Source organism: Macaca nemestrina, chromosome 7, assembly GCF_043159975.1.
Source record: "Macaca nemestrina isolate mMacNem1 chromosome 7, mMacNem.hap1, whole genome shotgun sequence".
In the NCBI taxonomy this organism is placed as follows: Eukaryota; Metazoa; Chordata; class Mammalia; order Primates; family Cercopithecidae; genus Macaca; species Macaca nemestrina.
In genome coordinates, this window is record NC_092131.1 from 126964670 (window position 1) to 126987058 (window position 22389).

The 22389-nt window shown below is 52.9% G+C and overlaps 1 protein-coding gene across 2 annotated transcripts in view; it reads right to left on the reverse strand.

Annotated features, from left to right (window-relative positions):
- The window catches only part of LOC105490947 (coiled-coil domain containing 33), a 101183-nt gene extending 85941 nt beyond the window's left edge, over positions 1-15242 (reverse strand). Inside the window, exons 1-2 of one of the 2 annotated variants that reach the window (XM_071101009.1) lie at positions 14827-15242; positions 7487-7649 (exon numbers count right to left, since the gene is read on the reverse strand). In XM_071101009.1, coding sequence (XP_070957110.1) covers positions 7487-7649; positions 14827-14848 — 185 coding nt within the window. In that variant the 5' untranslated portion in view covers positions 14849-15242. Of the gene's footprint in view, positions 1-7486; positions 7651-14826 lie in introns of both variants that reach the window. The other variant, XM_011756959.2, reaches the window with a different exon arrangement.
- Between the last annotated feature and the right edge of the window lie 7147 nt (positions 15243-22389).

Consider the following 22389-nt stretch of genomic DNA (forward strand, 5'->3'; position numbering starts at 1 on the left):
CTGCTGTGCTCTGACTGGCAGGTCTCCCTGTGCCAGGCTGGGTGACAGGTGCTGGACACTGTTCAAGCCCCAGGGCACTGAGTCACGCCTAAACCAGTCAAGGGACACCCTGGGCCTGGGGACTGGCCTGGTAGACCCGGGCACAGAATCTGTCTCGGGTGGCAGAGCTGGGGTTCTTGTTGCCTCAAAAGAACTGAGAGTGTTTCCCAGGCCAGAACACAAGCCAGCCAGGCCTGCAGCAGCATGCAGGCCAAAGCTTACATCCTGGCCATGGGAAGACTGAGGCTCAGAGAAGGCAAGAACTGGCCTGAGTTCACAAGGAGTCAGGGGCAGTGAGCCAGATGCTAGGTCTTCCTGAACCCAGCCTGGCTTCTTTCCACTGTCCTGTGGCTTTCTTCTGATAGGTCTCAGTGCCCACTGTGAGCCTGCTCAGGACTCCCCCTTCCCCCTGTAGAGCTTTAGACCTGCAGCATCTCACACTGTCTAGCACCACATCTTATGTACATAAAGTACATAAGCACATATCCTGGTACAGAGTCGCATGAGGGAGGATTTGGCCTCATCTGGGAGATCAGTGAGGACAGCTGAGATGGGGAAAGGGGAAGGGAGAATGTTTTTGGGCAGGGAGCGTGCAGAAGCCTAGGGTGGGAGGGAACAGGGTTTGCTCAGAGAACTGAGAGATGTCCAGTGTGGCTGGAGCAAAGAGAATGAGGTGGAGATCCTGTTGCTGGGGAGCTGGAGGGGCTGGCAAAGACCCAACCGTGCTGGGCCTGGAATCCTTTTTACTTTAGGAACAATGGGAAGCCACCGGGTTCCTTTGGTACTATGGCACCACAGTACCCAAAGGTAACCTGCCTTTGAAGGAATCTTCAGGGAGCAAGAGTAGAGGAACCAAGAGCAGGTGGAGAAATAGTGTGGTAGCCTAAGTCGGTGGTGGAGCTGATGGAGAGAAGCAGCTCAGTCCGAGAGATGGGAAGGCACAGACATGATTTGGTGATGGATTGCATGAGGGGAGAATGTGATTCCTGACACCAGGATGGGGTGGGATCACATGGAGAGAGAGTACAGGCTAGAGAAAGAAGAGCAACATAGGGCGGAAACCTGAGACAGGCCAACATTTAAGGCCAGGTAGAAGAGATCAAGAGATGTGGCCATAGTGGAAGGTGGGAGAGTGGAGTAACTTGGAAATGGAGAAAGGGCTTCAAAGAGAATGAGTGGTCATGAGGGACTGCTGCCTCTGTGTGAGAAACAAACTCACCCGTCCAAACCCAAAGAATGGACTCATAGACCCAGAGAGCAGCCAAAGTGAGACTTTTAATGCCAGTCTTGCAAGATTGGGTGTCCGATAGGCAGGCACACCCAGCACAGTTTCAATAAGCAATTTATCCCTTAGTGCACGGGTCTCTCCCCCTGTTCCTCATAGGCTAAGTACTGTGGGGTCAGTTTTCCCAGATGTCGCCTACTGATTGTTAAGTAGGGGCTTTAAGTTTGTTTGTTTGTTTTAGGGTTGTCTTACTGCATTTTGTTACAATCCTAGTTAGCTCAGGGACTATTCAAGTTTTTTTTTTTTTTTTGAGATGGAGTCTCACTCTGTCACCCAGGCTGTAGTGCAGTGGCGTGATCTTGGCTCGCTGTAAGCTCCGCCTCCTGCGTTCACGCCATTCTCCTGCCTCTCAGCCTCTCGAGTAGCTGGGACTACAGGCGCCCACCACCACACCCGGCTATTTTTTTTTTTTTTTTTTTGTATTTTTTAGTGGAGATGGGATTTCACTGTGTTAGCGAGGATGATCGCGATCTCCTGACCACGTGATCCGCCCGCCTCAGCCTCCCAAAGTGCTGGGATTACAGGCGTGAGCCACCATGCCTGGCCTCAAGTATTTGACTTATGACCTAAGTAGCTGGGCAGGCTGATAAAAACAGACAAAACGAGCTATTTTGCAGACTAATAAACTTTCATTTTAGACTAAACTTCTTGTTCTGGTGAGGGCAACTAAGCGGGGGTAGGGGAGGGTGCCGAAAAGCAGGCATTGGCTATCCAAGCAGGGGCCTAATATATGCTGTTTCTTCTGTAGTTTGCTGACCTAAGCTGATTTAAGGCACTTTGTCTTAGAAATGGACCACTGTATACATTATTTCCTTCACCTGAGAGATTACGAAAGATGAGATGCCCATTGGATGCAGGGTCAGGGATGGTGGTCACTGGTGACTACAGAGAAGCTATATTGGTGGAGAAGTGGGGTCAGATTGGAAGCCAACCAGTGGCTTAGATGAACAGAGGCTGACCCACAAGATGAGCCAGGTGCCTGCTGGTCTGGAATAGTTTTGGCTGGAGGATGTGCCTATTACTAGATGGACTCAAGCCTGGTGCCTTCCTAAGGGGTGAAGTGGCCATGCCCCAAACAAGAGAAGTACCATCTTTGGGCCTGAATCAGCTCCCCACTAAGGGGATGAATGAGTGAACAGTTCTGGGGCACTCTCAGGTCTGTGCTTCACTACTCCCCCTGCCTCGACCCCTGAAACTGTGGTCCTGCCTGCAGGGGATGCAACAAACCCAGAGAGAAGGACAGAACTCAGGCTGAGACAGAGATTCCCAGGATCCCCATCCCCAACCTCAGGTGAGAGAAGATGGGATGGCAGAGGGCAGGAAACCAAGCCAGGAGACTAAGCTCAGGGTACCAGAAAACAGGGGCAGCAAAAAGATGAGAAAAAATGCTTGGAAAGAAGGTAAAATTATATATATATATTCCCAGTTTTATTGAGATATAATTGACAAATAAAAATAAAATTTATGGCCGGGCACGGTGGCTCAAGCCTGTAATCCCAGCACTTTGGGAGGCCGAGGCGGGCGGATCACGAGGTCAGGAGATCGAGACCATCCTGGCTAACACGGTGAAACCCCGTCTCTACTAAAAATACAAAAAAAAAAAAACTAGCCGGGCGCGGTGGCGGGCGCCTGTAGTCCCAGCTACTCGGGAGGCTGAGGCAGGAGAATGGCGTAAACCCGGGAGGCGGAGCTTGCAGTGAGCTGAGATCCGGCCACTGCACTCCAGCCTGGGTGACAGAGCAAGACTCCGTCTCAAAAAAAATAAATAAATAAAATAAAATAAAATAAAATTTATATGTATTTAAAATGTACAAAGTGATGATTTGATACACATATACTTTCTGCAGTGATTATCATGATCAAATTAATTAACACATCTATCACCTCACAGTTACTTTTTGTGTATGTGGTGAAAACACTTAAACTCTACTCTTAGCACATTTCAAATACATAATATAGTATCTTTTTTTTTTCAGACGGAGTCTTACTCTGTCGCCCAGGCTGGAGTGCGCTGGCACAATCTCAGCTCACTGCAGCCTCCACCTCTCAGGTTCAAGTGATTCTCCTGCCTCAGCCTCCCAAGTAGCTGGAATTACAGGTGTGCACCAACACGCCAAGCTAATTTTTGTATTTTTAGTAGAGATGGGGTTTCACCATGTTGGTCAGGCTGGTCTCAAACTCCTGACCTCAGGTGATCCACCTGTCTTGATCACCTGAGGTCTGGCACATGACTGTGCCCAGCCACAATACAGTATCATTAACTACAGTCACCTGCTGCATATTAGATCCCCAGAATTACTCATCCCAAAACTGAGAGCTTGTATCCTTTAACCAACATTTCCTAATTTTCCTCATCCCCAGCTCCTGATAGCCACCATTCTACTCTCTGCATCTATGAGTTCATCTTAGATTCCGTTAAGTGACATTATGCAGTATTTGTCTTTCTGTGTCTAGCTTATTTCATTTAGCATAATGTCCTCCAAGCTCATCTGCATTGTCACAAATGGCAGGATGTCCTCCCTTTTATGGCAGAATAATATTCCATTGTGTATGTGTTGTATATATGTGGACATATATGTATACAATATATAATTGTGTGTGTATATATGACATAAGTATATACAAATATATGTATATAACACGTGTGTGTATATAGATATGACATTTTCTTTATCCATTCATTCATCAACAAACACTTAGGTTGATCCTATATCTTAACTATTGTGAATAATTCCGCAATGAATATAGGGATACTCTTGACCTCAGATGATCCACCTGCCTCTGCCTTCCAAAGTTCTGGGATTACAGGCATGAGCCACTGCACCCGGCCCAGATATCTTTTCTTTTCTTTCTTCTTTTTTTCTCTTTTTTTCTTTTTTGAGACGGAGTCTCGCTCTGTCGCCCAGGCTGGAGTGCAGTGGCGCGATCTCAGCTCACTGCAAGCTCGGCTTCCCGGGTTCACGCCATTCTCCTGCCTCAGCCTCTGGAGTAGCTGGGACTACAGGCGCCCGCCACCACCCAGGGCTAATTTCTTTTTGTATTTTTAGTAGAGACGGGGTTTCACTGTGTTAGCCAGGATGGTCTCGATCTCCTGACCTCGTGATCCGCCCGCCTCGGCCTCCCAAAGTGCTGGGATTACAGGCTTGAGCCACCTCGCCCAGCTTACTTTTTTGAGATGGAGTCTCGCTCTGTTGCCCAGGCTGGAGTGCAGTGGCGCAATCTTGGCTCACTGCAACCTCCGCCTCCCAGGTTCAAGCAATTCTCCTGCCTCAGCCTCCCTAGCAGCTGGGATTACAGGCGCCTGCCACCATGTCCGGCTAATTTTTGTATTTTTAGTAGAGACGGGGTTTCACCATATTGGCCAGTGTGGTCTTGAACTCTTGACCTTGTGATCCACCCTCCTCGGCCCCTCAAAGTGCTGGATTACAGGCGTGAGCCACTTCACCCGGCCAGATATCTTTTCAAGTAACTGATTTTGTTTCCTTTGGATATGTACCCAGTAGTGAGACTGCTGGATCATATGGTAGTTTTATATTCAATTTTTTGAGGAACCTCCATGCTGTGTTCCACAATGGGTGCACCTTTTTACTGTACATTCCCACCAACAGTGTACAAGGGTTCTCTTTTCTCCACACCCTCACCAACACTTATCTCTTGTGTTTTTGAGAACAGCCATCCTACCAGGTGTGAAGCGATATCTCCTTGTGGCTTTGATTTGCATTTCCCTGATGATTAGTGATGTGCACCTTTTCATGTGCCTGTTGGCCATTTGTATTTCTTTGTTGGAAAAATGTCTATTTGGGTCTTTTTCTCATTTTTTAAATTGCGTTGTCTTTTTGCTGTTGAGTTGTATGAGTTACTCATATATTTTGGATATTAACTCCTTATCACATACATGGTTTGCAATATTTTCTCCCATACCATAGGCAGCCTTTTTGTTTTGCGGATTATTCCCTTTGCTGTGCAGAAACTTTTTAGTTTGATGCAGTCTCACTTGTTTATTTTTGCTTTTGTTGCCTGTACTTCCGGTGTCATATCCAAAGATTAAATGCCAAGACCAATGTGAAGGAGGCTTTCCCCTATGTTTTCTTCTAGGGATGTTACAGTTGCAGGTCTTACATTTAAGTCTTTACAAATAAATACATATTTTTAAAAAAGCATTGAACTATTCATCATGAAGAAAACAAAAACTTTTGTGAACTTTCTTATGCCTATTGCGTGCTTTGTTACTTGTGTATTTGTAATCAGATATGCAGGGATATAAAATTCTTTCCAGGGTCTATGGCCTCTGAGGATCTGGATCTTCCCTCTGGGGTTCCTGCCTGGGGCTGGGGGCCAGCACTGAAAGCCCCCTTCAGGTCCTGACAGCTGGGCCCTCATTTTCAGAAGCCCTTCCTTCTCCCTTCATTTGCATCTCATTAGCACCACCTCGAGCTGGTGGCAGCTCCACCTTTCTGGAGCCCTGGGACGCAGGCTGCAGCCTGGCCCAGGCGCTGCTCCCAGCTGGAGAGGGGTGCAGCGACGTGCTTTCCCCTCCCCCTTCCCCGCGTTCTCTGTCCCCACCCTCTCTCCCGCCCCACGTGCGGCAGCCACAGGGAGGGCGCAGGAGGACTGGGGTGTGCCCGGCTCTCTTATCCCCACCCAGGCTCGGGTCGCCTAGGCTCCTGCCGCGCATTCCCATGGCAACCGGGTGATGGCGCGGGTCGCGGTGCCTGCCTAGGAGCCACGCGGCCACCCAGCTCCCCGCCCCGCCGCCCAGGCTGGATTGGTGACAGTCAGGGCCTCAATCTCCCGAGATGATCGGCGATAATTGGTTTATGGAAATAGCTGAGCGGAGAAGGCGAGCTCCCCGCTAGAAACAGCCTCCCTGCCAAGCCTGCTCCCGCCACCTGTCCTTCCCTCACCACGGAAATGGAGTTGGGGGAGGGAGGGCCGAGGAGCTGGGCTGGCACAAATGGGGCTTTTGAGGCAAGTGTTTCACCTGTTGGACTCGGCACAGCTTCTATCCCTCTTTCACAGTGGGGTGCTGGGGGGGCAGGGACTCGTCATAGTAACCAGGTGTTGGCCTCAGTCACTCCTTGGCCCCTAAGTCTGGGCTCAGGCCTATGTTGGGTGCATTGTTGGGGGAAATGGAGGAGGAGATCCGTCCTCAGGGAGCCCCAGAGGAGTGCATAAACCATATCGATATAAAGTACTTCAGACCAGTGTCACCACTGCTGTGGTGCTCCGGAGGAGGGAGAGCTCAACTCTGGTGGCTGCCTGGAGGAGGAGGCTTTGAAGGCAGGATTTCAGCAGGCATTGGTGAGAGGGCTGGGGCAGGCACTCCCCAAAAGGAAATATGGGCAACAGACTCTTGGCAGGAACTGAATGGTGCTAGTATTGGGGGAGGGGAAGTATAGGGTGGCTTGGTGGGAGGCCACCAAGGCTCCCACCGTCTGTCTATAGAAGGGGTATAGGGTTGATGTGCTCCTTGGAGGGTGCTTTATAGTAAAGATTGAGCACATGTCTAGTGTCCCCAGGGAAGGTTGGCTGGATGGAGATTGTGTTGCCACTTGGTGCCTTTCTGGAAGAAGTGAGACCCGTGAGGTGGGCATAGATGTGGCATGGCAAGCCTTGGCGCCAGGCTGGGGAAGTGTGTACCCTGACAGCAGCTGGCTGGAGGGGGTGTGTGGGGTGCATTAAAGGCCCAGAACTATGGGAGTCCCCATGATAGAAGTGACTGGAGAAGGAGGGGAGGGGAGGGTGGTTATGAAGACCCTACCCCAGGGCTGGGTATGGTGGGGTGGGGCACCCAGAAGTCAGGAGAGGCAGGCCCCAAATATTCCCCTTCCCCAATCTGACCATCATGCCCATGAGCCCAGCCCAGGCCTCTGCATACAAGCGCCCTGCCCCACTGGAGCTGAGCTGTGGCCAATCCCTGCCCCGCTGGGGTGGGGTGGGGAGGGGTGACTCTCTGGACTCCTTGGCACCCTGCCTTCCCCAGCCCTGGTGAGCAGCTTCCCATGCAGCAGTGGAGATGCCAGGCAGTGCCCACAGTGGCTCTTCCTCTCTGGGTATGACCCAGTCCTGGGCCTTTGGGTGCTCATATTCCAAATAGCTGTCCCCTGGTTTCTGCTCACAGCCCAACCCATCCCCTGACCCCACTCTCACACAGCTACTTACACCACCACATAGGGCCATGGCTCGGAACCATCCTTGCAGGCAGGCAGGTTGGTGGCTCCATGGAGGGTGACCGTGATGGTCTCCTTGTTAGAGGGAGACAGGTGACCCATCTTAGGTTCCGTGCTCTGGGAGGCGACCAGGGGCTCCTCTGGGTCTTCAGTGTTCTGTGGGGAAAGCCAGGGCTAAGTGGCCTTTTTTTTTTTTTTTTTTTTTTGCGATGGAGTCTTACTCAGTTGCCCAGGCTGAAGTGTAGTGGTGCCATCTTGGCTCACTGCAACCTCCATCTCCCAGGTTCAAGCAATTCTCCTGCCTCAGCCTCCCCTGTAGCTGGAATTACAGGCAAATGCCACCACGTTCAGCTAATTTTTGTATTTTTAGTAAAGATGGGGTTTCCCCATGGTCTCCAACTCCTGACCTCAGGTGATCTGCCTGCCTCGGCCTCCCAAAGTGCTGGGATTACAGGCATGAGTTACCACACCTGGCCCTGAGTGGCCTCTTCTGCTGCGACACCTCCCTTCACTGCCACCCTCTAGCATCTAGCCCCTCACAGCTCCCGTCAAGTGCCTGCCTCCCTCTGTCACCCCTCCACCCACTCTGTAAGTCAGTCGCCTTGGCCTCATTTTCTCCCTACTTCTGTTCCCATCCCACATCTCTTGCAGTGCCTTTCAGCCTCTCCCCCAGCCCTGGATCCTACCCTTCCTGCTGGATGAGACAGGCCACCTCACCTTTCAAGTCCGGTCCCACTTCTAAGCCTTGGCTTTCGCAGGTGCCCTTGTCTGTAATTCCTAAATCCCACCTGCTTTTGCAGTTCTAACAATGGGCCACCTTCTTCAGTCTATCCTGTAACCTCAGCTCAGCCCACCCATCACCTCAGGCCCCTCCTGTGCACAGCACTTTACAGCTGACAAAGTTTCTCCACGTCCACGGGGGCACTCAGTGCACATGGAGGTGAATTCGTGCATCTGTCCCAGATGCCCCACCTGTCTTCTACCCAGGAACCTTGTGGACTGGGGAGGAAGAGGTGCCTGCCCATGCAGGGGGCCTCCTACGCCAGTTGCCTCAAGCAGGGACTCAGCAGTTTAGTAATTCGTGGATTCATGGCCCAAAGGACCATTGTGATGAGAGTTGCCGAGAGAAGACAGAGCTCTGGGTGGCTGAGGCAGTCAAGGAAGACAGCAGGAAGGAGGAGGCCTTAAAGGGTTGGAAGAAGGTGCAGGAGTGGAGTCAGGGAGGACAGGCCAGAAGCAGAACGCTGGAGCAAAGGCAGCAAGCGGGAAGGGCAGAGCTTTCCAAGGCCCAGAGGTGGCTCATTTTGACTGGGGAGGCAGTGGGGACTCAGGGAAGATGGCAGAGCTGGGCATATAAGCGCTGTGGGGTGGGGAGGAGTGTGGCCATAGGGCTGCTGTGGCTCAGGGGTGTCCTCCTCCTCCCTGGTCCTGGTCCTCCACTGGTCGGCTGGCTGACTTGCCACTCCCAGTTAATCTGACCTAGATTAACCCTTGATAGGCCTCCCATGGTGGGAGGTCTCACCTACCCTTTGTCCCTCCAGCTGATATGAGGGGCCATAGAGAGGCACTCTTGGCCCTGGGAGAGGAGCGAGGGACCTCCTCAGGGTGGAGGCAGGGCCCTGAGGGGCCACTGGGGGGCTGTTCCTCATCTCTGGAAAGCTCAGCCTGTCAGACCCTGCATTCCAGGGCAGGCCCTGGTGGGGTGGGGTTGAGAACAATGTCCTGTTACATAGAGGGGAGATTGAGGCCTAGACAGAAGCAAGGACTTGGGCCCTGGATGGGCTCTGGTTTTGGTGGCAGCCTCGGCAGGCTGGGTCCCTGGCTCAGAACGGCTGGTTCCTGAGGAGCCCTGAGTGTCAGGAGAGCCAGGTTTAAACCAGCTCTGCCCCTCACCATGCTGGGCCCCAAAGCCAGCGGTGCTCTGAGAGTCACCCGTGGGGAGATGAGGGCTTGGACCGGCCTATCTGGAGCCTGCTCTGCTCCTACTTTGAGCCTGGGGGTCCCCGGCACAGGACCACCCCTGCTGGCTCCTGGAAGCCTCAGGCAGAGGGAAAGAAAAGGGCACAGTGCCTGAGGCTCTGCTCTGCCCTGAGGAGTTTTAGGAACGTTATTTCATCCATTTCTCAAGATAGCTTGGGGTGCCCACCAATCGGAGCCACACCCCCCCTCAACTGCTCCCCTTGGGGGTCTACTGGCCTCTCAAAGCTAACGAGTTCTTAACTCCTCTTCAAACCCCTCCTCCTGCTGTCTGCCCCAATTCATTAATGAGTTAATGGCAACGCTGTTGTTCTAGTTGTTCAAGCCCCACATCTTGGAGTCCTTCCTGATTCTTCCCTCTCTCCCTCTACATCCCTTATCCAGTTCCTCAGCATAGCCTATCAGCTCCCCCTTCAAACCATATCTGGACTCTGACCCCTTCTCAGCATCCTCAGGTCAGCACTCAGGTCCCAGACACCTGCATGTCCTGACTCGCCTCTGATGGAGTTCTGTTTCCTCTCCGGCTCTGCCTCCACCCCATCCAATCCCACACAGCGGCCAGAGTGAGCCTTTACAGATTGGACCCAGATCCCTCTCTCCTCTGCTCAGAGCCCTGCAGTAGCTTGCTGCTTCTCTCAGAGCCTTGCAATGGCCTGTGGGGCCCTCCAGGAGCTGGCCCAGAAAACTGACCTCATCTTGTCCCACGGGCCCTGTAGGTCACTCGGCTCCAGCCACACTGGCCTCCTGGCTGTTTCTCACACCCACCAAGCTCCCTCCTGCCTCCCCACCTCTGCCCTAGCTGTTTCCTCTGCCTGAACTGTTCCTCCCTGGGTGTCACCCCAGAACTGTTGTCCCTGTGCCTTGCTCCCCCGCTTCCCTTGGCTTGCCTGGTGCAGGCTGTGGTCCTTGCCTAGCAAGATGACTAACTAGGAGGTGAGACTACATGCCCCCCAGATCAGAAGTGCCAGTCCTGCAGAGAGAGACCCTCCTCTCCATCCTCTGACTGAGGAGGCCACCCCCACCCTCTTTCAGGACCCAGCAGGGCCTGTCACCATCTGCAGAGGTGTTGATGAGGATTGCCCCTCCTCCTCCCCCCCATTCTCCTGTCAGGGGAGAATGAGGGGAGGGGAAGATGCCCCTGCCTGGAGGTGAGGGAAGGCGAGCAGCCAGAGTGCTGCTCCCTGCCCTCCTGGGTAGGCAACTTCCTCCCATATCCACCCTCACGCACGCCACCATGACCCCCCCTCCCCAGCAGCCTTGCTCTCCTGGTTTAGTGGCGCAGGAGCAAGGCTGGCAGCCTCAGGGCAAAAGACCTAGGTTTCAACTTGGCTGGACTGGTGGCTCATGCCTGTAATCCCAGCACTTTGGGAGGCCGAGGCAGGCGAATCACTTGAGGCTGGGAGTTCGAGACCAGCCTAGACAACATGGTGAAACCCCATCTTTACTAAAAATACAAAAATAAGCCAGGCATGGTGGCACGAGGCTGTAACTCCAGCTACTTGGGAGGCTGAGGCAGAAGAATTGCTTGAACCTGGGAGGCGGAGGTTGCAGTGAGCCAAGATTGCACTCCAGCCCTGGCGATAGAGTGAGACTCCACCAAGAAAAAAAAAAAAAAAAGACCTAGGTTTCAGCTCAGCTCTGGCCCTACCTCTCTGCACCACCTCTCTGAGCCTTGGTTTTCCCACCTGGCCAACGGGAATGTCTGGAATGGTTTGTGATTCAGCCTTTCCAGTGGTTACTGTCTCTGAAGTTCCCGCAGTGAGGCTGGGAGGGGTGACTCATGTTCCTAGACAGATTCCCTGCGCTGTGAGGGCACAGGGCCTGTCATGAGCTCCCTAGGGCCATACAAGTGAGGGCCCAGGAGCAAGACCATTGTCCAAGGGCCCTTACTGGCTCCCTGGCAGCCCCAGAGCCCAACTAGGCATTTGCAGACCCGGCCAGGAGTCACACCGATTCCTCCTCTACCTCCCCTGCGCCTCCCCTCGGGGACAGCCTTCCCTTCTGGGAATAAAGCTTGCAGGAAGTTTGGTGAGAACTGCTCGTGCTTCAGTTCTGGGCATGAGGCCAACTGCCAGGCTGGCGCCTCTTGGTGAGGCCTGCAGGCATGTGCCCACTGGGCAGGCTGGGCCCAGGGCCAGGGAGGCCTGGGGCCAAGGGTGAGGCCAGGATGGGGATGGTGGTCCAGGGCTGCTAACCTCCCGCTATCCTCTTTTTATTCCCATGTCTGGATGGGAATCTGCAGGCTTCCCTTAGAGATGTCCTGCATCAGAACCAAAGTCCTCAACCCATCTGTTACCCCTGGCCTGCACTGGAGGATTGATGAGGGAACAGAAAATGCACATACTGGGTTACAAGAGGGGTAGTGAACTGGGGGTGATGGGGCACCCTCCTGTAAGTCTCAGGTGGCACAAACCCATCTGTAGGGGTGTAGTGAGCCCTGGGGAGGGAATTCATGTCTCTTCTTGGCTGGGAGCAGAGCTGGATGCTCACCATCAGCTTCTAAGGCTCACTCTCACTTAACCCACCCAACACTACTAGTGTGCAGAGATAAGCAGGCAGCTTTTCCAGGCAGGGGTTTGGCCAGTTTACCTGCCCAAGGCCACACAGCCAGTGGATGGGAGGCCGGGCTGTGAGCACTGAAACCTGCCTGATTCCAGAGCTCAGCACTGTCAGCTACTCCACTGAGCCTGGCAAGCTTGGAAGCTGCTAACTCAAGCGCCCTTATCCAATCAGACAGGCAGCCTTGCCCTCAACAGGCCAGGATTAGCCAGCAGATGTTGCAGGGGAACTAGGACTGCCCATCACTCAGGGCGTTTTTGGATCCATGTGCTGGGGAGAAGGGCTAGGGTGAGAGGAGGAGGTAGGAACAACAGGGAGTTAATGATCCTTGAATTCAGCTCCTGTGGGTGGGGTGGGGGAGCTTAACTTGGTTCTGGTGGGGAGAGAGATGGAAGGAAACAAACTCTTCCACCCACACCTCCCTTGCCACCCCTCTCCTCCAGCAGTCTGGGAGGCCTGAGGAGCTGAGCCCGGTTCTGCCCTCCAGAAGGACCCTGCATCTGAAAAGTCACACCAGCTGGAGAGGGGCTGGGCTGCGAGGCAGGGTGCCTGACTGCCCGGATCTGTCATTTAGGCGAGTTATTCGACTGCAGTGGGGCTATTTCCCAGCAGTTTCACAAGGACTTTCAGTTAAAAATGGTTCCCCATGTTCCTTCTAGCTTTGGCATCTAAACTTGCCTGGGAGTTACGGTGGTCAGGGGAAAGCTCTTTTTCAGGTGAGGAAGCACACTCAGAGAAAATAAACCTCTTGCGTGAAAGCACACGGCTTAGCTAGTGGGGCCGGGGCTGGAACTGGAAGCAGGGTCCGTCTGAACCCACGCTCTTGCTGTCTCTGCTGTGCTCTAACCATGCTTCCTTGGATGTGGGTCCCTTCTCTGCTCCACAGTGGATACCCCGTTGAACTCATAACCTGAGTATCCATTGGTGGCAGCAAGAGGAATTGTGTTCTTTGGAGCAGAGAAGCATTCCCAAAGATGACACAAAAGTCAGAAATCATTAAAAAAGGATAGGTTTGATTACATTAAAAAAATCTATACAAACTTCTGTAATGATCCAAAATGCTCTGCAATACAAAGAAAAGGAAAAAAGGAGAAAATGTTTGCTATATATTTAAAAAAGGATTAATATCCGTAGTATACAAAGAGCACTGAAACCTATAAGCATTACCCAATTAAAAAAACATGAACTGGGTATTCACAAAAGAAGAAACACAAATATATATATTATATACATGATGAGCATCCTTTTTTTTTTTTTTTTCTTTTGAGACGGAGTTTCGCTCTTTGTAGAGACAGGGTTTCAACATGTTGGCCAGGCTGGTCTCAAACTCCTGCCTTGGCCTCCCAAAGTGCTGGGATTACAGGAGTGAGACACTGTGCCCGGCCAACATCTTTTTTTTTTTTTTTTTTTTTTTGAGACGGAATCTCACTCTGTTGCCTAGGCTGGAGTGCAGTGGAACGATCTCGGCTCACTGCAACCTTCACGTCCCAGGTTCAAACTATTCTCCTGCCTCAGCCTCCTGAGTAACTGGGATTACAGCTGTGTCCCACCAAACCCAGCTAATTTTTGTATTTTTAGTAGAGACGGGGTTTCACCATGTTGACCAGGCTGGTCTTAAACTTGCCTCAGCCTCGCAAAGTGCTGGGATTACAGGCGTGAGCCACCCCCCCCGGCCATGATGAGCATCCTTATGGGCGATTCTACCCAGCTATCAAAGTGCTTCTCAAAGCTACCAATCAAAGCAATCTTGGCTCCTTCTCAGGACTCCCACGCACACTCCCTGGATCCCCAATCCCAGCTATGTGGGGCAGGTGGGGACCACCTGGCAGCTTAGGGTGCCAGATCAAACTGGTGCCTGGTCCTGAGTGTGTGGCATTACAGAAAGAGGCTTAATGGGGAGGGTGGAGTCTGCGGAGGTTCAGGGGCAGCTGTGGGCAGAGAACATCAGGAACCAGAGACATCAAAATCAAGGGTAATAAAGTGGAAATCACACTAGGGCCTGAGCACCCCCAGCTATTTGGCTTATTCAAGCTGAGTATAACTACAAAGAGGGTATTCCCCATTTGCAAGTACCGATGTGCCTTTGGTCTCAGCTCCTTCTGCTATCCCTGTGGGTAACACCATCTAGGGCAGGGGCTCTGCCTTGCTAGTGAGAGGAAGGTAAGGGGTCCCTTGCACTGAACTGTTTACATCTCATTGCAATAAGATTCTAGTCCCTTCCTGGCAGAACCCTGCTGCTAGGCCACAGCTTTTTATTAAGCACCCACTATGTGCCAGGCACTGTTCTGAGTGCTGGGGATACAGAGATGAACAAAACACACAAAAATCCCTTCTCTCCAGAGACCCAAGCATCTGCGTTCCAGGGCAGGGGCCTAGGCCCCAGAAAATCAGGGCCAGGGCTAGGAGAGCATGGGGGCAGTGGGGGCATCAGGGCTGCCAAGGTAGCAGCCTGGGAATATCCTGGGAGATATTGGATGGGGGTAATGAACCATCTCAGTGGGCTCTCAGACTGTGTGACCCCAGCAACAAGAGGGCAGAAACAAGCAGGTAAGGGTGGTCAGCATTGACAACACCCGCAAGTACACTGCATTCCAGTTCCCACGTGGCCCAAGAGTATAGGGCAGCTAACCTGGGAGAGCCACAGAGACCGCCTCACTCCCCATTTCACAGCTGTGAAAACTGAGACCCAGAGAAGGGAAGCTTTTGTCATGATTAAGGAACAAATGAAACTTTGAAGGAGAGACTTTGAAGGAGGGATGGATTCATGCAGGTGTGTGGCCCATTCCCCTGGCCTTATCTTTTTGTTTTTCAGTCCCATCCTCTTGAGGTCAGGAGTGTCTGGCCTTGTTTAACAATCTTGGGGACGAGTACCTGGTATAAGTGGGTGATCAGGCATCAGTCCTGCCCAGACAGTTGGCCTGGGCGTCTTGGAGTCCTTATGGTTAGTGGACAGTATGGAGGTCAATGTGGTCTCAGGGGTGCCACACACCAGCCCTGGGGTCTGGATGTTGGGGAAGGGGGAGGGTGGCCAGGTGGGGGCAGGTCCTCGATCTCTCAGCAGCGAGATGGTCTATGGGTTGAGGGGCCTAGGGGGTTGCAGGCCATGGCCAGTTGGACAGGGTCAGCAACGAGGCGATTGACTCTTGGCACCCCCAGGACGGTGGAGAGATGGGAGAGCCCTCTCTCTGCCCAGGCCTGGAAAAGCAGTGAGCTTTTCCACCTAGCTGGGTCACCTGGGCAACATTGTGTGATGTCACAGGGCAGGGCCAAAGTCACACAGGCACCTGTCCAGGTGCAGTGAGCTAGAACACGAATCTCTTTTCCCTATTCCTGGAGCTGTGTTCCACCTGCCGCCTGGCACTCAGGCCTCACCCTTCCTGTTCTTGGTGCCTCACATAGTCTCCACCGACCCTGTGGCATGGCCAGCCCCATGCCGCTCACACTGCAGCAAAAGAGGAAGCCAGACACTGCTCTCAAGAGCGTGGCAGCTTGATCGGTAAAACAGCTACTTCTGTTGAAGAATCTACCAGCCATCGTGCATCTTTGGGTACCTATAGTCTTCCATTTATTTGATAATAATAAACACAAACTTCAAGAGGATGGTTTCTTCTGGGAGGGTGGGTGGGAAGATGGGGGAGAGAAGAGGGTAAGAGCATACATTCTAAACCTTTGGGTTTTTAGATTGGGTGGTCAGTTAATGGGAGTTCATTATATTATTGAAAATAAATTAGAATTAAACAACTAAAGAAAGCCATGATGGGCCAGTGATGGCACTAGAGTATGAACCAAAGATTGTGGTTCAGTTCTGAGTGCTGCAAGAAATTATTACGAAGACAAAGTATGTCTTTTAGTGGAGCATTTGCAGCACACCAGGCAGGGTTCTAAGTGCTTTTGGTGAGGTGAGATGGCAGAATGAGGAGAGGCTAGTCGTTGGCCTGGGGTGGGGAGTTGTTCTATAGAGAGGTGAGGTCTGAACTGGGCTTTGAAGGATCATCAGAAATCCTGGGCTAGAAGAGGAGGGATCTGGGGTGCTGGGTGGTGTTCAGAGGTGTTTGGGAGGCCCCTGTGGCCTGCCTCATTTCTACCTATTTTGGGCCCCATGTTGGAGATTCTTTTAATCTGGCCGAAGAGCAGGACCAGCCTGGCAGCCAAGAGGCAGAAGACTCCTGCTTTGCAGAGGCCTCCCAGCCTCCCTCTCTACCCCCACTCCAGAAAGAGCAGCAGCGAGGATGTGGTTCTCCCCAGGCTAGAGACAGAAAAACTGAGGCTTTGTCTTTGATTAGAACTGAAAGGACCAGCCAAGACCACCCAGACACTGGTGGGAGATGGAAGTCGGGAACCCCACTCCTAATTTTCTCCCCGTCTAGGCCTGCCAAGAGTGGTACCGCTGGGGCTCTGGGACTGGGGGCCTGACCAGGAATGGCCTGGCTGTGAGCACTGTGCTTTATCTCCCTTGTGGGCCAGCATGTCCCAGCACAGTGTGTATGTGTGGAAAGGTCTCAGGGGCTGCTCCCCCAGTCTCCCTAAAGCACCTCTCTCCCAGCCTCTCAGGCCTGCTAAGTCTAGGAGGCTAGGCCAGCAGGGTGAGGGGGTGGGGAGCCATTGCTTCTTCTCCAGCAGCAGGACTAAAGAGGCAAGCCAGGTGCCTAGGAAGCAAACTTTAAGGAAGCACTCACTCTCAGGGCTATGGGAGCGCTCCGTTCCTGACACAGAGCCTCCTCACATTTTGTGCCCTGGCCACCTTGCCTGCCTCACTGTGGTCCCTGCCCTGCCCTGCAGCTCTTCCTCAGTCCCCGGGGCTCTGGGCTGTCACTCAGCTATCCTCCCTGGCATCTGAGCTTTCTGTCTCTGCAGCCACACCCGTGCCATCTTCCTGCCTGGGAAGAAGATAATGCGATTGGGCACTGGTTCCAGGCCGTCTGGCTCCAGAGTGCAAGCGGGCCCTGTGCACTCAGCAGCCACCAGGAGGGCTCTTCTACCCCCTGACTTGCTGGTTGTTCACCTCCCCAGACCAAGGACCCCTGAGACAGCAGCTCCTGTGCCTGCCCTAACCTCCTCTAAGAACTGCTTCCTCCTCGCCTGTGAGAAGGCCTTAACAGCAGCATGAGCCCAGCTGCTCTACCTTCTCCCCTTTCTCCAGCAAGGTGAGTTCTACCTCCCCAGCCCAGAAAAGTGGGCTTACTCCTCAAATGTCCAGGGGCCAGATCCAAGCTGTGATGATTCAGGGAGATTCCAGGGTGAGGGAGAGCAGGGAATGATTAATCTCACAGCTAATAGATAACTGTGCCCACTCCCTACCCCCAGGAGAGAGCACTTGGAGCTCTAGGAGGGGCCAGGGGTTACATGTGGCCACTAGGGAGCCCATAGTTCTGGGAGGGGCAAGCCCCTGAGGCTGGATCTGGGGTTGGCTCTTGGGGAAGGAAGGATCTTGTTGGCTGGACAGCAAGAAGAATCTGGGGAGACAGATGTGGCTCATAGTCGGCCCTGCTTCCTCATGCCATGTCTGGGGCCTGGAGTCTGAGGAAGCAGCCTGTGAGGACAAACTACCCATGCAATGAGACTCAGGGGAGTGTGTCTGTCTTCCAGAGACCACCCCTCCCTTACTTGGCCTTTCCTTCCCTCTGAGTCCTGTCCCACCCCCACATTTGGGCAGCTGAGTTGGATGAGGTGGGAAACGTAGGCAGTGTGATTTTGTAGCAAATGGCAGCTCAAAGCTGTGTGATCTTGGGCAAAATGTTAACCCTTCCTGAGCTTTGGTTCCCATCCTTATTCAGTGAGGGAATCAGGGTTGCTCTGTGGGCTGAATGAGACCATGCAGGTAAAGCTCTTAACACGGATAGTTATGAGCTCCAGGCATGCTCGCTTTTCCCTGCTAACCAACCTTGGGCTTGGCAAGTTCTCTCTAGTGCAGCTCTGGGTGGCGGTGACTTCAGTTTAAACCCAGCCCAGCACCTTAAGTGGTGGGGTGTGAACTGGCCTCAAGGGGCCCAGTTAGAGCCCTTGTGGAAGCACAGGGCAAAGCCAGACCCCAAATCTCTCTGCAGAAACTCCTGAGGCTGAGCCTCACAACTTATATGAGGTCAGAGCGGCCCTTAAAGGTCCTGGCCAGCAGCAGGTGGATTCAGAGGGACTTTGAGAGGGGTGGACCCTCTCAGAGTCTTCCATCCTTCAGCCAACAAGTGAGGACCTGCTGTCTACACCACTGGGGCTGAGGGTGCGTGGCAGTGGGAGCATAGAGGCCCTCTAACGGAAATGCTTCAGTTGACAACAGTCAAAATAAAAACCAAGGGAGGGGCAGGGACTTGCCCTGGTCCCACGCCCCTGCCTCATGTTTCTTAAATACCAGGAGTGAACTTGCAGCTCCAGAAGCGGCACACACGCAGGAGGTATTGCTGTGGACCAGGAGGACTGCACACGTTCAGAGCAGGAGATAAATGGGTCGAGGAAGGCCTCCGGGATGAAGGGCCTTGAGCAGGACCCTGAGAACACATTGGATTTAGGTAGAAAGAAGGGGACATTTCTGGTGAAGGGCTACCTGAGAAAGGTGCAGCCATAGGTGTGGGCCCAGAAGCCGGGAACAGAGAGGGGTTAGAGAAGAGGGCAAGTGGGCCTGGGATGATATCTGGTCTGGATGGGTGTGAAGGCTCAAGCAATGGTGGAGACATGTAGACTTCAACCCATGGCCATTTCTCATTTCTCTGGCCCATTCCATTGGGGGAGAACTCACCAAGTCCAAGGTTGGTTAGCAGGGAAAAGAGCAAGCACGTCTGGGGGACTTCGCTGCCCGTCTTAAGAGCTTTACCTTCATGGTCTCATTCAGCCCTCAGAGCAGTCCTGATTCTCCCACTGGATAAGGATGGGAACCAAAGCTCAGAGAGGGTTAACATTTTGCCCAAGATCACACAACTATGAGCTGCCATTTGCTATAAAATCACACTGCCTACATTTCCCACCTCATCCAACTCAGCTGCCCAAAAGCAATGGAGAAAGAGTGATGGGGAGATACGGGGGAAGGGGCAAGAGTCAGGAAAAGAGAAGGCCAAGTGTGGGGGCTCTGGGAGAGACGCACACTTCCCTGGACTCTGCCTGGCAGCCAACTCTCTCCATACAGGTACCTTTCCAGGTTATGGTCATTGTTCCCTCTTGTCTGTTCAAACCTAGGAGTCAGGCAAGGCTTCTCACAGGTTCCAGCCCCCAAGGGCACTATAGTCTCCCTCTTGTTTTTCCTAAACCCCACCCTCAGTATTGGAAATAGTCCCTTTATTAAAAACTTCCCTCAAGCTCCTGAATTTGAATGCCTTTTTTTTCCTAGCAGGACCTTGGCTGATGTACCTGCTATGTGAGCCACTCTCCATGGCCCAATCTCTCACCTGCTATCCTGGTATCACTGCTGTCATCATCACCACCAGCCCCTTCACACTCCCAACTTTCAGTGAGCACTTACTGTGTGCCAGGTCCCGTGCCAAGAGCTGACCTACGCCATCTCATTTCATCCTCACGTTTATGCTCCTGGGAGTTATTGTTGTGAGTTCTTTTTTTTTTGAAACAGGGTCTCATTCTGTCTCCCAGGCTGGAGTGCAATGGTGCGATCTCAGCTCACTGCAACCTCCGCCTCCCGGGTTCAAGTGATTCTCCTGCCTCAGCCTCCCCAGTAACTGGGATCACAGGCATGCCACCACGCCCGGCTAATATTTTGTATTTAGTAGAGACAAGGTTTCACATGTTGACCAGGCTGGTCTCGAACTCCTGACTTCAAGTGATCCACCCGCCTTGGCCTCCCAAATTGCTGGAATTACAGGTGTGAACCACCGCACCTGGCCAGAGCCCATTTTTAAGGTGAGGACACAAATGCTCTGAGGGAATGGACTTGCCCAAGGTCACATAGCTTTGAGGCAGCAAAGTTGGGATTTGACTCCAGGTCTGCTGGCTCCAAACTCCATGATCATAACCACCAAACCACGCTGCCTTTTCCTTTCATTCTGGGGAAAGGAGCCGCAGCTCTCCCTTCTTCTCTCCTGAAACTGGGGCAACATGAAAAATTCAAGACCAGGGATGAAAACACCTGGCCTTTTGAATGAGGCCAGACCAATGTCTCCGCGCAGTGCAGCCTACAGACACTGGTGTCAAAGGAGAGTGAGGTGGTGTGTCCCAGAGGCTCAGCTGGGCATGGCTGGCCAGGCCCGCATAAGCAAGGGCAGAGCCAGGGGGCCTGGAGGACATCACTTCTATCCAGCACAGAGGGGCTGCAGGGCTGCTTGATTACGAGGGCTGGTGGGGTCATGACACCCCAGACTGTGACTATCACTAATGTAGCTCGCTCCCATTTCCAGCTAAGCCTGTTAGATGCAGGCTGCTGTCTTTAGGGTCTGCTTGCCAAGTGGGCCAGGGTGGGATCCTGGAGGCTGTGGGGACCTGCCCTTCTGACCTTCCCCTGGTTCCTTGCTGTGCAGAGGTGACTTTTATCAGCTCAGTAAATGGCTGCTGGACTAAACCCATGTGTATCTGTGTTTTGTCTCAGAGCAGACTTCATGATAGTCCTGACCCTGTCTTGCTGCACCTAGTTCTTCTGGGCTCTGGGCACCACCAAATAGGCAAAAAGATTTGGCAGCAAACAAAAAAGCATGATAACTTGGAATCTGTCAGGCCTGGCTCTAACCCTGGTTCTGCCAGGCACTGGAGCGAGGTTTGGGCAAACCTCCTGATCCCCCAGAGCCTCCCATTCCCCATCTGCAGAGCAGATCTACCAGCAGGCTCTGTGCAGGGTGGTGGCGAGGATTAGACAAGAGAATGGATGCCTTCACATGGTAGGCAGCCCCACAACGGGCTTTCCTTCACGCTTACAATTTATGCCAAGATGGAGCACCTCTGGCCCAAGCTTTGGCAACAGGAGACCTGGGGGTGATGAGTAGAGTGTGATGTTCTCGTTGTTGGACAACGCAGCTTCCATTTGCTTAGCAGGCACGTTTATGGATTGCTATGTTGAAGGATTCCTCTTGGCGTTTGGCAACCAAAGCTCTCATTTGGGGCAGCCCAGCTCCCTCCATCATGTCATAAATCACTTGGCTGAAGATGCAACGTGGCTTTTGGGCATTTTTCTTTTGAAAAATCAATAACTCGTTTAACAAGAGACTGAATAAAGGCGTGAGCAATGAAGCTGCCTGCCATTTCCTTCCATCAGGAGGGGCAGAAGCAGTGCCCTGCCAAGGTTGGGTTGGGGGGTATACTTAGAGGGCAGAGAGGCCTTGGGGTGGGGACAGTAGGCCCAACCTGTTTCCAACAAACCTGTGTCCCCTCACCCCAACTCTTCCAACCTCCAAATCTGACAAAGGCCCTCCTCTGCTTCAAAAAACACCTTAGTAGAACCCCATCACTGCAGGGGACCCCTGCCAGCCTCCTGGTCTGCTCTCCCCAGGCCCTGCACCCAATCCCAGCCTCATACCCACACTCCAGCCTCATGACATGCCTGTGGTCCCTGTGAAGGTGCAGTGGTCTCTCCAGCCTTCAGGCCTTCACCTTTACTGTTCCACGTGCCTGGGCCATCCCTCTTCCCCAGCCAGCCTGAATAATCCAAGACACAGTTGAATTGTGCACAACCTGCACAAAGATTCACTGCAACCTTCCCCCACCCCCACCTCAGGGACAGCAGATCCACAGCCCGTGGGCCTCCCCTGCCCTGGCTCATGATCCATTGTGGGCTTCTCTGGGACAGAATCTATCTTCCCGAAGGGCAGGGACTATGTCCCCAGGGCCCAGCATGTTGCCCAGCACAGAATTGGCACCAGGTGTGTGCTTGATGTATGAGTGAGGGATGACATTTGTGTCAAGTGTCTTCCTCCTTCCTGCTACTTCAGCCTGGGACAGTGATGCGTGCTCCCCCAAAGCCCTCCCTCCCCACAGTCCAAGCCTTCTCCCCTTGCTAGGGCATGCATGGATGTGTATAGGAACCTCGTAATAATAGCTAACGGTGAGCACTATTCTGTATGTTTTACAGACGTTAACTCAGTCCTCACAATGACATATGAGGTAGGCGCTACTGTTGTCCCCATTTTATTTTATTTTTATTTCTATTTTTTGAGACCGTGTCTCAATTGTCACCTAGGCTGGAGTGCAGTGGTGGGACCTTGGCTCACTGCAACCTCTGCTTCCCAAGTTCAAGTGATTCCCCTGCCTCAGCCTCCCAAGTAGCTGGGATTACAGGTGTCTGCCACTATGCCAGACTAATTTTTGTATTTTTAGTAGAGACTGGGTTTCACCATGTTGGCCAGGCTGGTCTTGAACTCCTTACCTCAAGTGATCTGCCTGCCTTGGCCTCCCAAAGTGCTAGGATTACAGACATGAGCCACTGTCCTCGGCCTGTTG